This window comes from Ciconia boyciana, chromosome 7, assembly GCF_034638445.1.
Source record: "Ciconia boyciana chromosome 7, ASM3463844v1, whole genome shotgun sequence".
In the NCBI taxonomy this organism is placed as follows: Eukaryota; Metazoa; Chordata; class Aves; order Ciconiiformes; family Ciconiidae; genus Ciconia; species Ciconia boyciana.
In genome coordinates this window covers 25792581-25807462 of record NC_132940.1, presented here as the reverse complement: position 1 = coordinate 25807462, position 14882 = coordinate 25792581, and the positions used below count along the sequence as shown (strand labels likewise).

At 38.5% G+C, this 14882-nt stretch overlaps 1 protein-coding gene across 11 annotated transcripts in view; it reads left to right on the top strand.

Annotated features, from left to right (window-relative positions):
• The first annotated feature begins 2615 nt into the window (after positions 1-2615).
• The window catches only part of PTPRC (protein tyrosine phosphatase receptor type C), a 69909-nt gene continuing 57642 nt past the window's right edge, over positions 2616-14882 (top strand). For 10 of the 11 annotated variants that reach the window (XM_072868541.1, XM_072868540.1, XM_072868539.1 and 7 more), the window contains exons 1-2: positions 2616-2648; positions 2734-2851. In XM_072868541.1, coding sequence (XP_072724642.1) covers positions 2785-2851 — 67 coding nt within the window. In that variant the 5' untranslated portion in view covers positions 2616-2648; positions 2734-2784. Of the gene's footprint in view, positions 2649-2707; positions 2852-14882 lie in introns of those variants that run through there. The other variant, XM_072868537.1, reaches the window with a different exon arrangement.

The following is a 14882-nucleotide window of genomic DNA, read 5'->3' as shown; positions in this document are numbered from 1 at the left end:
ACAGGTCTGAACCACACTGGAACTGAAATTTCCATACTTTGTAGTCTGTTCTTTGGCCTGCTCACAATGCAGTGATCTTAGCTAGTAAAACCAAGCAATCTCTCCTTGACAGAAGAGTGAAAAAGAAGAGCTTGTATCTTGGCCATCAGCCAGCCCTACACTGTAGGAATTTCCCCTTCAAACCATCTTCTCTTTCTTTTTCTGGTGCGACTGCTTTTATGGACCATGTTTTCCACTCAGCAAGTCTACAACCACCATTTCCTGACCTTCCCTGTGGCTGAGAGGAATTAAACTGCCCTCCTTTGTTAATCAGTAGAGCTGAGATTGCTCTGTCAGTTCTGAAGTCCTCCAATACACACAGCTTTATATCCCACGACATTTAGGTCTTTCTGACTAATGAAAATGCTAGCAGAGTATAGCAATTCCCTTTGGCTGATTCTATGTTTTTTTGCTTAAATCTGAACTTTCTTTTGTGTAACTTCTAGCTTTGTGTATGTAGTTGATAATTACCTGCTTTCAAAGGCTTATTATGAGGGGAGAAATCTTGGGAGAATTTGCTTCTTGTCACACACTTCCTTCCTTCTTCTTAGGCCAGGTCTGCAGCTGTTTTGAGGACTTAGTGACTAAAATGCACATGACATCTCTCAGTAAAAATGTTGGCTTCTTAATCAGAGTCTTTGAAAAGCCAGTGTTTTAGTACCATGATATCCTTTATTTCTTCCTCAGTTGTCCATATAGACAAATGTCAAATAGACAGACTACTGAGATTTGTATTTCAAATGCAGTGCAAGCAGATGGAATATTAAAACATCTGAGACTACTCTGAAATCAAAGACACTACATAATTTCTGTGAAGGTGTTTGTTCTCTCTCAGTTACAGGGCAATGGTTCATTGTCAGAAAATGGGCACTGAAATAATTAGCTGGTTGAAGGATCTGCTCTCAGAAAGAGAGATTTTTCTTAGCACTTCACTGAGACATATGATATATGGTTTGAGTCTCTGAATCCTCCATGAGTTTCATTTATAACTTTGGTCAGTAATTTTAACAGTTTATGGTTTCTCAACTGTTAAATGAGTGTAATAATATTATAGCCGAATGGTATGATGGCTGGAGTGTGTGATGTTATCACTAAATAACGTATATGATATGTTGCAATATTTAAGTGCTATGGAGGCTATGTAAATATTGCACAGCCAGAAAACGTCCACTGTGCAGGAATTTGTCATGGGGACATAGCTTGAAAAGTTGAGTGGAGGTTGTGTAAAACTGCTGGGGAAGGTCAGGTAGAAATGGAGCCTGGTTCTTATTGAGAGCCTTTACGTGAAATTCTCCGCAGGATATCATGCACTCTACTCATCAGATGGCACACTTCAGCCCTACTGTTATCCTGGTTTTGTCTAGGATAACGGGGACTAAGATGTCAGTGCTGCAGACAATGTATGGCTATGGTCCAAATTCAATTTGCGACAACTCCAGGATGATGAAGTTATTGTATATCAGTGTTGGAGTCTGTGGAGCGTCAGAGTGATATCACTATGTCTGTTTTGTTCTGAACACATTTACAATGTAATTATTATTACAGCCAGTTTGTATAGAGACATGTTGCTTAATGGAAGCTAAGATTTTGGCCTGTGTTATAAGACTTGACTCAAAGTTGGACGTGTAGAAGCTGGGTTTAATCTTACAAGGAGTTTGATTCACTCATGTCATCTGTGAATTATTATGTGAATTTGTGCAACTTTTTCCTGTGTGATGCTTAGGAAGTCTCTGAAAGACTTATGAAGAATAAGTGCGAATATATTCTCTTCCCTTTATCTGTTTTGTGACAGGATTCTGCTGGTTCTTTTAAAACCTTTGAAACCTCCAATAAGAGAAGCAATTCCAACATTTATTCCCTTTGTAATCTACTGTATAATGGGCATTTGTTATCAAGTTGTTGAGTACTATCTTAGTGCATGCAGTGAGGGAAAATGGCTTTGGTGTACCTTGCGTCAGCTCCAGGAAAGGGACCACAATCCTCTGGCACTATCATGGTAAAGAATTGCATTGAGCTATCTAATTAGGCACTGAACATTACAGAAAATGGAATTAGACTGCCTCTATCCATTTGTTGTGTATTACTGTCATACGTAGAATTGCATCATTGCAGAAAGGTTCAGAAATATATCCCATGTTTAAAGGGTTTTCATTTAATCAGCAGTCACTTCACTTGAGGATGCATCTTTTCATGAAGGCCTTGTTGCCAGTATAAGGGTTTTGTTGACTGATGGTTTGAGTTTCTCTTTCTCTCAACAGAAATCTCAAGAAGCATCCGTAACATAGAAGGAACTCAGTGAGTGTATGCAGTAGAAAAGTGAATACGAAGAGAAAGAATGACTGTTAAATCCAGTCCTTTGAAAAGTTAAGTCTTGTTTAGCTCCTCAGTAGAAAGAAATGGCTGAAAATAATCCATTTCATTTGAATTAAGGAAGCTGAACATTACTACAGCAACTTAAGAAAAACCCTCTTGACTTCCTGGAAACTGAAAGAATTTTTTTTGAAGAAGTAATTGTCTCTGACATCACTAAACTGCATAGCGAGTTTGCGAATGGTTAGTTTGGGGTAACAGAGGAAGCAACTCCTTCACAGATAAGCAGGCTGTGCAATGTATGTGCCTAGTTATTCTCCTTTTCGGTTCAAGTTTTGCTGAGAAATTCTTTTGCAGACAGATAACACTTATTTTGCTTTCCAGAGAGAGACACATGCTGTTTCATAAGGATACGCCTGATTTCCAGAAATAACCATGTTTTTGTGGCTTAAACTCTTAGCATTTGGTGTTGCATTTCTGAGACAGGATGCTTTTATCAAAGGTAGGTAGCAATTGATATTTCTTTCTCTCATTTTGATCCCTTAATGTCCTCTGTAGAAGTAAAACAAATGAAAAGTTTTGCAAAGTGGAGAAATAATATCTTTGTTCAGAAACTAGAATGCAATTGTATGCAATGGTGTCAGAACCTAGATCAGGAAGATTGACGCATAATGTACAAGGCTAAAATGTCTTCCGCGTGGTCATACGTGAGTGTTATACAAACCATTTAAAAAAAAAAGATTTTTAGTTGTATTTGAAAAAGAATACATTTAGATCTCTTATGTGAACCTATTCAATACAGTCTTTATGTTTGGTTTCATCTCATGATGCAGTACGTCGTTTTCTGTGTTTAAATCCTTCAAGAAAGAAATTTTCCTATCCATTTTAGCTACTCCCTGATCTCAGAATCTGCTTACAGTTCCTCAAATTTTGGTTTTTACTGCATTTGGGTTAGTAAAAAAATCTAAACATTGTAAGTTAATCTCTACAATTGGGAAATTATTTATTTTAGATTAATTTTATAAAATATAAATAATTTATTTTATAAAACCTGCTTCTTAAAGAGTCTTCAAAATATTTAATTGTCTGTCTAATTACCCCACTGCAGGTGAATTTGTTACTTGACTTTTAAAATTTTGTAAGAGAAAGATAGAGCCCAAGAGATTGATCTTGCAAAACATGCTAGGTGTGGCAGATAAAGCTAGTAGCAGGAAAGCAATTAATTTTGAGGTAATACTTTTTATATAAAGGCAAAAATGGATCTATGTTTAAGAAAATATTTTCTTGAAAAGAACATGCAGCATTTGAAGTATAAATACCTTCCATCAGTTTAGCTAGTTAATGTAATTTGGGATAGTTGATGGCAGACACAAAAGCTTTTGTCTAAAGTGATGTTCACCCTAAAAAGTGGCTTGAAACATGTATTCTGAAATGGCAGCAAATTATATGCAGGGCTGAAACCTTTTTTCACATACATTGAATTTATGCAAGCTTCTATCATCATGTCACTATAGTAACTCCAGGTTTATACTGATGTAAGCAAGAAAATGATCTGCCTTTAGTTGATAACCAGCTAAGAAGAGCATTTGAAGCCTGAGCATTAGTTCTCTGGTCCTTCAAAGTCTCTGAAGAGAGGCAGTACTGAATAAATCTGGTTGGTAGCTGTTGCATACTATAAGAAAACAAGTGAATGCTGTACTGTAGAGGAAAAGAACAAAATCTCTTGCTTTTCCTGTTTTTTTTTTTTTTAATCTGCTGTCCTACTTTCCATTTTATAAGTCTTTCTGAGACTTCCCACTGCTCCCTTTTCTCCAGAAAGGGCAGGTTACTGTCTGGTCTCTCAGCTGCCTCCACAGTCAGTCGATGTGTTAGCTAACAGAGAGGGCTGGAAGACAGAAAGAGGGGTAGCAGTGTTTTATTTCAAGTAATCGTTATTTTCTCTGTCCACACACAGTAGTCTAGCTCGAGCCAGTTCCTCTCTACATGCTTCTACTAAATGGAAGAGCCTCAAAGAAATGATAAGTTTTAACTCCTCTCTAGTACACTTAAAGCAATTAACAGTCTCACACTGTAGTATCAAGTATTCAACTTCACAGAACCTTGTTTTCACCATGTAGTTTGGCACAGATTGGTTCTCCTGTCAGGGTGACAGAACCATTACACTTCATCTTTGCTGTGTAGATTACTCAGCTCTGGGTGACTGGGCAGTCTTCTAGGGGAGAATTTGTTAATGGAGGAGCAACATTCGGAAAAGGTGGTGTAGGCTTTGGTTTTATGGCAAGAACAATTTTCAGGAACTTGTTAGTAAGTGTTGGGTGGGCTTTGGGACTTGTTTTCTTATTACTATTATTGTTATTCTCCGAGAGCCTATTGTACCTAGTGATTTTGAAGACCTAGCAGGAGAAATGTTAAGGTTGTCTGGCTTCCACCACAAGCGCAGATATCCTATAAAACATCTCTAATTTCCTGTAATCACCAAGCCACTTTTAAGAGCATCAAACTACATTAAAACAAAATAAAACAAAAGTTAGGAATATCTAGAGCCTGCACAAAGGCCTTTTCACTATATAAATCCCCCAAATAAAAGGGTTATGCTGGTAAGAAATAGATGAGTAATAGTATTTCTGGATGTACCCATACAGACCAATACATGGTACCAATAAACACCAAACTTGGAGTTCGATCTGTCCTTGTAAACATTTGCACTGCTGAAACATTCTGTTAAACTCATCAGTGTTTTGTGCACTATTTGTTAGTCTTTCATCCTACCTACATGGAATAGCTAGCTTTACTAAAATATTTAGTTGCCAGATGTGTGCTTCTTAAAATCTTTAGTGTAAGACTGAAAATATAACACCTTCTAACACCTAGGCTGACTTCCCAATCAAAAAAGTTATCTAACATACCTGATACAATGCATCAATGCCTGTTTATGCAAAAAAAAAAAACCAAAAACCAAAAACAAAAAAAACCAAAACCCAAACAAAACCAAAAAACCCTCCAAACAACCCAATAACCCCCCCCAACCCAAAAAAACCCAAACCCAACACCCTGCCTCCCCACCCCCTCCCACTCCCCCAAACCCAACAAAAAACCTGGAACAAAACCTTTGCTCCCTTTAGAAAAAAGGAAAAAAAATGCTTGCAGGACAAGCACTTTTTTTTCCATTAGTTCATTAATTCAGTTTCCTCCCCCACCCTCCACAAAAGTATTTGCAATTTGACAGCTTTCAAAAGCCTTCACCCACTTCTGAGCCACTTCCTTTATTTCAGGAAACTAAATAATTGCTTGATAGTTTTGGGTGTGACTTTTTTATTTTCCAAGTTAAAAGTACCAACCTTCAGCAGGCACCCAAAATCTGGGGCCATGCAGTCTCCATGCCCAACAGCTGTGGAGGTTTCCACCTGGAAGTGTTACGTTTTCTTTGCACAGGTGTCAGTGTTAGTATAGCTCATCTTATGGCTTTGACTTTCTGTGAAAAGCTTTTTCACAGTTTGGTCTATCCCTTTGGAAAGGGTCTGGCAGACCTAATTTTTAAGTAGTGGAACTTAGTAATATTGGCTCACTTTATGTGTAGGATAAAGGATAAGGGGAATTGCTCTGGCAGGAGGATAGGTATTAAGGTAGAAGAAAGTGAAGTGAAGGCTTTAGAGCACTGCCTCTGATGTTTTCCTCTTATGGATGCCGCACTGCAGGTTCTGTTTAGGATTGTATCATATTTGTGGGTGTTTTTAGTGGTGCACTTAAGGCTTTCTGAAATACATACCCCAGAGTCCTGCACTCAGAGTCCTCTTAATAATTTGAAACAAATTGCCTGCTTTTCACATATTGCACAGTTCCAATACTTTATTCAAAATCAACTGAGGCAGAGAGTTTATGTATGTACAGGGGCGCAGGCAGTCCTGCTCACTTCCTGGGCTTGCCAGACACAAGCCAGTTCTAAACTGGAAGCCGTTCAGTTTCTTTATGGTGTTGTACCTAAGTCACCAGCAGGACACATGTTAATTGGAGCACAGCAGCACACTAGCATAGCTACATGGTTTCTGGACTAGAATTAGCTGCTGATTTGGACCAAACATGTAATTTTTTAACCCATTCACCTAGACCTGCTCAAACATAACGAGCAGATGGCTGGGTTGTTGATGTGGTATATTGATTATAACTGCAGATAGGGCAAGAGACATTGGTTCTGGACTAATAGGTCTTTCTTACGTAGTATGGAAAAGACATTTGCTAGTCATTCTGTATTCACTTACATCAGTACATTGACTAACTGAGAATGTTTTACCAGTATAGACAAAAAGCTGCAAAACTGCCATGCAGAGACCAGTTCTAAAGAAAATCTAGCTCTCGGTGGCATGGTATGTTGGAACCACTTCCTTTAGTTTTAGTTTTAATTTGGTGAACTTACGTTTATATATTTAGGTTCTGAAGAGCAAATCAACAGTGAGTGGGTTAGAAACGTTGCATATATAATGAGAGAAGACAGAAGAAGTGGGGGGAGGAAACAGGATGAAGTGACTTCAAAATGGTCCTAGTATCAGGAATCAAGCTCTCTTTTTCTGACTCCCGTGACCTATCTGCAGAACTGCCTGCCTCCCTGGGAGCATGTCTATGCATTAAACAAGTAGGCAGTCTCCACACTGAAATTGTGAATGTATTGTATATAGTGCATGAAAATTATCCTGTTTTCTTTTCCTGTGCAGCTGCATTGTGGTATATACTGTACCATGCTGGGAGCAAGAAAAGGAGAACAGCAGGCCACGAAAATGTTCTGTCCTCTTGTTTACATTCTTGATGTAGTTTTAAGAGTTAATATTCATAAGGATACATCTGGCCCACCAGGAAGGCAGAGCAAATTAACCCACAATGAACTCTCTGCTGTCATGGCTTGACTTCTCGTTGTCCTCATTCAACTACCTCGTTTAGAGTTAGCTTGAGTGTCTCTGCATTACCCCGTGTTTTGCAGCACAGACTTGCCCCAAGACTTGCCACTGTTATTCCCCTTCATTTGGGTGGCTGTTCCTCCTGTGCTGCCAGCCCTGGGGGTTAGGACCACAGGGGAGCGCAGCACGGGGTTGGCTGCAGAGATGGCACCCAAGATGACAGAGGAACGAGAGGCACCGCAGGAAAGTGTCATGTGCTGGGCAAGGCTTGCTAGCATGAGTTCAGCACTTTGTGGCTGTGGCTGTTTGAACTCCTTTCAAACCCTAGCAATAACATGTGCATTACAGGAATGTAACAGCTTAGATAGGGCTGGACTGGATGTCTGTGCCCTGCTCGGGACAGACATGCCCTTTGAGCTGGCTGCTGGGGCTGTGACTGCCAGCCCTGCCTGGGAGACAGTGATTGTCCCTGAGCTCTGCTGCTTTCTACATCGGGCGGAGATGTCAGTTGTTCACATTCATTCATCTCTAATCATATATAGCTAGAAATCAAACAGTTATTTCTTTCAGGCAAACTTACGAAGTACAGAACATCCAAAACATTTTGGGGGGAATAGTTTACTCTCTTCAAAGCTCAGTTTAGGCCCTGAAGCACTTCTGTGCAAAAAATGGTAAAAAGTTTTAAACTAGCAAAACTCTTGACTTCCTCCTGTAAATATCAAGATTAAAATAACAGATACAGTTGGGAAAGATGCTTTTTTCCCCCTGCAACTTTACTGTCTCTCAGACTGTTGTACAGTGTGTCCTGATGTATTTCCAGGCTATCCGTACACTTGCAAACAGATCTTGTTCACTGGTGTTTCAGTAACTGTTATAGCATTTTATCTATTTCCAGGCTTCTTTCCCTTTCAAGTAAAGCAGTTTGGGGCCTTCAGTGCCAGGGTTTTAGAAACTAGCTGTGAGCACTTCAGTGCCAGCTTATGTTATCCATAGTGTTGTATAGCTAACAGGATTCACTACTTTTCTTTTCTTTTATACCACTACTTTGCAGTACTGTTCTTCCAGTTATTCCCTCTGTGCCAGTGCTTCCTTGGCTAGCCTGCTTGCTTAGGTTTCTATTCTCTAGTTTCAAAGACTTCTCTTACAATCTGTTCTTCATTCACAATCCCACCGCCCTGCACAGAGCTCTAGAGGTATCTTTTGTTGTTCTTGAATGACTTTTTTTGTTGTTGCAAAAATGTGGACTCCATGGAGCAGTATTTTTAATTGCCTTTTGAAAGACATTCTTTTCCTGACAAAAAGAGAAATAATCACACTAGCTGTCTAACAGAAAAATGAAGCCATACAATGAAGCTTTCTGTACAACATATAAGGAAATAGCAGTTTGTTAAATGAAGCATATATGTCCTATATGCGCTGAAAGATTTTACACTCGGTGAAATGTAGTACAATACAGAGCCTCAGCTGAGATGGTACAAAAATATATGGCTAGTAAAGCCTTTCCAGGTAATCATATACATTGAAGAAGCTGTGAATGGAATATTTAAGATAGTATTAATCCCTGAACTGTTTCTGGATGCTTGTGGGTCAAGACATATGTAGGTGGAAAAAAAGGGTAAGATAAATGGCAGAGCATAGTCAAGCTTCTAGAATAAGATCTAAGAGACAGAAGTCAGCTGCAGTCTAGGCTGTCTCAGAAACTCATGGTGTGAAGTGTTAAGCCATTTTCATTTCTCCAGATCTCAGTTTCATCAGCTGTTAAGTTGAAGGTAGTAATGCTTACCTTGTTGCAAAATGTAGAGTCATAATTCCTTAAATATTCTAAGGGGTGCTTGTCTCTTGCAGCCTGTAAACTACCACAAATTAATCTGAAGAAACTGGTTGTGCATTAGACTATTTTGAATAGTGTATCTTCGTACAAAAAGTATGAAACAAATAACTTGTGCATAAATTTCTACCTTGTTCTCAGTCCTAAAGCACAGGTGTTGTTAATGGGGAGCTGATACGTTTGTGCTGAGTAAGAACAACCCCTACTGTGCTTAATTTCAGCAAATCTGAAATTCTCTAAAACATGATCACGTCAACTGTAGTCTCCATTTTAACCAATGTTGGGTGAAATAACTGAAGTTGGTCAATGAGTCCTTGTAAGACACAAGAACAGGACTGCCAGCTTTTTACTTCCCGTGTCTGCAGATGAGATGAGAAGGTGTGCTAAACGGACCATAGCTGCAAAAGGCTTCATGTCACAAAGCATCCTCCGCACTTAGGGGTAAATACAATAGTGAGCCTGTCTAGTGAGTTAGGTGTTTTAGGAGTCCCAGTGGTAGCATTTATAAACAGTAAACCAACAGTTCTAGAGAAATGCAGGCCAAGCTGACTCTGTCAGCATATGATTTAAAATTGTATGCTCACATAATTGAAGGAAAGATGACCGATATTGCTACTGCATCAGTTTAGTTAATGTTCTTGAGATAGACCTCAGATGTCTAAAATGAATGCAGAATCACATGCATATACACCTTAGAGAAATCTTTTGAGTTTAATGAGTTTTGTATAGAGTATCTGGAGGATTTCTTTACTCGTATCACACTTTCTTGGAAGATTTTAAATTATAATGAAACAGATTTTTTAAATTATGTGTAATTTTTTTTTTTTCACTTGGTCCCCGATGGCAGTGAGAGATTGTTGCCCTAGGTCTCTTGTAAGCAATATACAAGTTCCCTCATCCCCAAATAATGTGTGTGAATGTGTGTGCCTGTGCCATGTATCTGTGTGTGTGAGTGGAAGTATAACATTTACAATATTTGAGACTGCCCAATAAGTACACAAAAATACTTGGTCTTGTTTGCAGTTTCATTAATGCTTCTGTGCTCAACTGTTCTGCCTCAACTGAACTGAAAGACTTTTCTACATCCTCCACACACCTGCAGTCTAGTGTGTTAGTCTGAAGTATGAAATGTGGTTGAGGTTTGAAGGAAAGATGTGAAACAGCAGTAAGAAATATGCGTTAGTACAACCTAGTAGCATTTCTGATTTTGCTGTCCTAGTCTGCTAATCAAATGACTTAGAAATAAGTGTTTCTGAGGGTCGCCCAATACAGTCACTCTCACTCTTAGAAAACATTAGGAATAATAACAGCTTAACCCAGTGTCAACTTACATACAGTTTGGAAGATTTATAGCGGAATGGTGCTGAATACAAGGGAGGCAGTTCAAGGAAATAAATGTGACATCTATAAAGAGTAATTTATCCTTGATATTAATGGATCAAGGTTTTGTAATACTTGGAGGTGAAACTTTCATAAAATCCAGTAATTTTTGGCCTCCTGAATTTAGCACTTTATACTTTTCTGAAGAATGGCCAGTTTGGCCATGAGGATTTAGAAGTGATAAAATAGATAAGTTTTAATATGTAGTAAGATAGTATTTATAGAGGCATACTGTTCATGGAAATCTCACCTACAGATTCCTTTTGCATCAATACAGGATGTATTAAGTTCATTAGAAATCATGGAAGAGTTCAGGAGAAAAGGTCCCACAAATAATTCCAAGATTTGAGGATCAGATTATTCCAAAAGGTAATAAAAAAGCATCAGCTACATTTGTCTTCCTGCTGTGATTAATGCTAGGCTTAAGGACCTGCTAAGATGCAGTTTTGCACCACCCTGAATAAACAGACAAGTGTTTGGTGCAGTAGCTGGTTTAAGTTTTTGTGTTAATGTTGAGAAGAGAGGCATTTACAATGTGGAAGTAATTCTGCTCCAGACATGTCAACAAGTGTGTCGTCATTGCAGGAGCGTGCCTTAAATGGCATAGGAAGGATTGCTTGCAAACCGCAGCTTCTAAAAAATACTCTTCACTGAGCAATGAAGACATTGTAATAACACTGAGCATGTCAGATATGCCATTTTTGGCTACTCTCTCTGCAGTTGATGCTGTTTCTCTTCACAACAGAATTGTTGCTCACCTAAGTCTCACTTCAGTGGTGACGTCAGTGGAAAGTCTGAAAAAGCTTTCAAGTATCTTACAGGATTTATTTTATCTTTGTGGGTTTTTTTACTGTATTTTGTTGAATTTTCTTTGGCTTTATATTAGAACAGGAAAATAAAGTCCACTTTTTTTTTTTTAACCTACTGGGTGTCTTCAAACTCAAAGTTCTGCTTTCCTGTTAGCTGCCCTGAGAAAGCTGTTTGGAGGAGACACCCCCAGTTTTGACTGTAAGCTCCAAAACACTTGAACTGTTTTTTCATAGAAGAAAATTACCAGATTTTCAGAAGACCTCCATGTGTTGGTCACTGAGGCAATGTGAAAAATTGGAGCGTGCAGCTGCAAGTTAATCTTTTCTGAAACTTTTTCTGAAGTTGTGAATGCTGAACACTTGGAAAGTCAGGAAGGAGCTGCTTCTGGTGTGTATGACTGTCTGACCTGTGTGTACAGTAGGGCTAATGGCCACAGTGAAGATCAAGCATTCTTGTTGGGCCAGGTGCTGGACAAATGTAGGATGAAATATGATCTTGTCCTCAAAGGGTTTATGATCTGATTCTGGACAGCATGGATACTTCTTAAAAAGGAATGGTATAGAGGCAAGAGGAAAGACAGGTAAGGGAAAAAGTAATAGTAGCATAAGTGCCCAGCCAAACAGCTTGCATAATCCCCTGTGCTATTTATTTCCTTTTCTGAGAAAGGGACATACAACATCTTATTCAAAGCAGCATACAACTGAACAAATTATTCCCTGGATCCAAAATAAACTCTCCTACATAGGTCTATGTATTGCAGATCTCACATTGTCCTCTTATAACTTCTCTACGTGACAACAACTGATGCACATATTCCTGGAAGACAACTCTTATTGATAAAACTGCTGCAGGTAAAAACTTATGGTGCTTCAAAGCGCCTCTCTTACTATATAGAAACAATAAAAAATCAGGTCACATACAAAGGCACTGTCTTAATTTGCAATGATTATTTTCTCCAGCTGTTTAATCCTTTCATTAACATATTGCATTCTCTCACCAGTGAGTGAAATACAGTAAACAAACAACAGAATGTGTAATGATGTGTTACAAACACACACACACATTCACTCTCTTATATGGGAGAGCATATAATCTCACCCCTCTGATTCTCAATTCCTACAGCGGATACTCTATCTGCAGGAGATGAGCTAACATGAACAGCATTTGTATATGAAAAAGAAGGACCACATTTGGTTCAGTTCAGAAAATTTTTATGTTGCATTCAGCATTCTCACATCTAAGTGCTCATAAATAGTAATAACAATAATAAATTAATTTTGACCTGTAACTGACCTAACAGATTTATTTAGACTGAAAAGAACCCCCCACACTAAAACTCTCTTCTTTTGAAAAAAGCAAGGAGAAAGAAATACAGAACTTATATTCAGAGTTGCAGAGGATGACATCATGTTTCCTGAATATCAGATGGTAAACTCTGTAGACACAAGCTCTGGGAGTTGCCTGCAATTTATTCAAGTGTGACGTGGATCCATATTACAGTGTAGAATATTTTTTGAAATATTTGTTGAACTCTACAGAGGGGTTTTTTTTTGGGGAATTAGTTGTGATTTATTTGCCGAGTTGGAGTTCAGGGTCATAAGGGCTTTTGGATTCTAGGTGGCTGCAAGTTTGAGTAAAAAGATTTTGTTGTGAAATGCTAAGTGTTTGGAATGGCTGTGTTTGCTATTACTGTAGTTGATCGTAAGATACAGCTGTAAGTATAGTCTTGAATGAAGCTGATGTATTGTGTAATAACAGTTTAATAATATTGTCTTTCTGTAAAATCTGAGCTCTCTCTGTTATGTCAGCTTGTCCTTGTGGCAATGAGCAACCATAGGTAGCAGGAAACAGGTATGTAACCCTACATCCTTTTAAAAAAATCACTTAAAATCTTTATGGTAGTCTTTGCAAAGCACTGCAAGGATTGATAGAGTGATAAATCTTCTAATTTATGGCTGGTGTCAGATCTTTACAGTGTTAGTGGATGCAACTGGCATCTTTTTGGTGAAATTTTCTGTAGCTATAAGAATTAACATTCAGAAAGAAGTTCTGGTTGGATGCTGGGACCGAGATGGCAGTGGGGAACAGAGCAGCTGAAAGACGGGGGAGAGAGAAACACACGACAAACTGATAGAAAGCCTCTACGTCATACTGCCTGAGGTAGCAGCCAAAGTCCCTGAGTTTCGCCACTCCTGTGCTGTCTGCAAAACTCATTGATGAAAGTCTTCTAGCACTGTCCTACACAGAAGATGAAAATGTCCTAATGCTATCAGTACTCCCTTAACCCCAAGGGGCAGATCTGAGCAAGGAGATATACGCATCCCAGTCCTGCAGATAAAGCCTGGGGAGAGCAACATTGTGCCCTTTCATAGAGTTTCTGATTTTTTTTTGAGGATGGAGGATGTTTTTAAAAACTAAGAAATCACACGTACAGAGTGACATGAAGGTTGCAAAGCTAAATACCCAGTTGTCAGAGCCTTGTCTCTATATTTTATGGCAGGTTTTACTGTCACACACCGTTTTTCCACTACAGGATGATCTCTGTGTAGAGAATGAAAATATATTCTGTGTATTATTATATCTCTGTTGCTCAATGTATAGTTCAGGCCGTATTTACGGAATTACTATTCAACACTTTCTGCAGCTAGAAATATTAGTTTCTTCTTAAACTTTTTGGTGATGGTGCTCATCTTCTGTAGCTAAGTGCTACACACATATGTATTTTCATGTTTGTGATGACAAAATGATCCAAAGAGAAAATCAAGCTATTGATTCAGAAAGCTTAATCTGAGACAAGCACCATACTCTTTAAAACACCCCTTACTTCAGTTAATTTGCAGTTTTGAAAGGTCACCACTTCTGCGACTCAGATTGGTATAATTAAGATAAGAACCTGTTAAATGCAGACCAATTTTTAATTACTGCTGTATGGAAAATTAGTATAAGTAGATTTTGTAGCATCATACACAAATTCTGTGACAAGAGCTGGAATATAATCCTGTTACCTAAACCAGCATTTTACTACTTAACTGTGAGATCTCTCTTCTTTTTTGTGGTCCCCTGCCTTACTAACTCCATGGTTCATGCACAGAATTAGCTCTGCAGGCAACAGGTATCTTCACCGCATGCTCTGGAGCATTTCTGTGCTGGACCGAAAGAGCAGTCTGCAATCACAGAATGAAAGATCTCAGCAAATGTTTGTAAGTGTTAGGAAAGGAAAAGAACCAGGGCTTTGCACTGGCAATACAAATGGACATTTGCCAGCTCTTGAATAATTACCTTTGCTCCCCAGACAATGTATTTTGGAACAGCTTATGCGTGTACGATTTTATAATAAAATAGTCATTGTACATTGTGAAAGTCACACGTATCTGCAACTTTCCAGGGTGTAATTCGGTGCTGAAGTTCTTCTGGCAATGTTGTAAATGAAGCAAATCAAGCTTTTTCATAGCTACTCTTCCAATATTTGGAAGAGAGTTGAAGAAATAATACTGAAATTCTGGTTTGTTGTATGTTGATGTGGGGGTTTTTTTTGGGGGGGGTGGGGTTTTTTGTGTGGTTTTTTTTGTTGTTTGTTTTTTGTTGTTGTTTGATTGTTGTTTTTTTGTTTGTTTGTTTTTTTGTTAAAA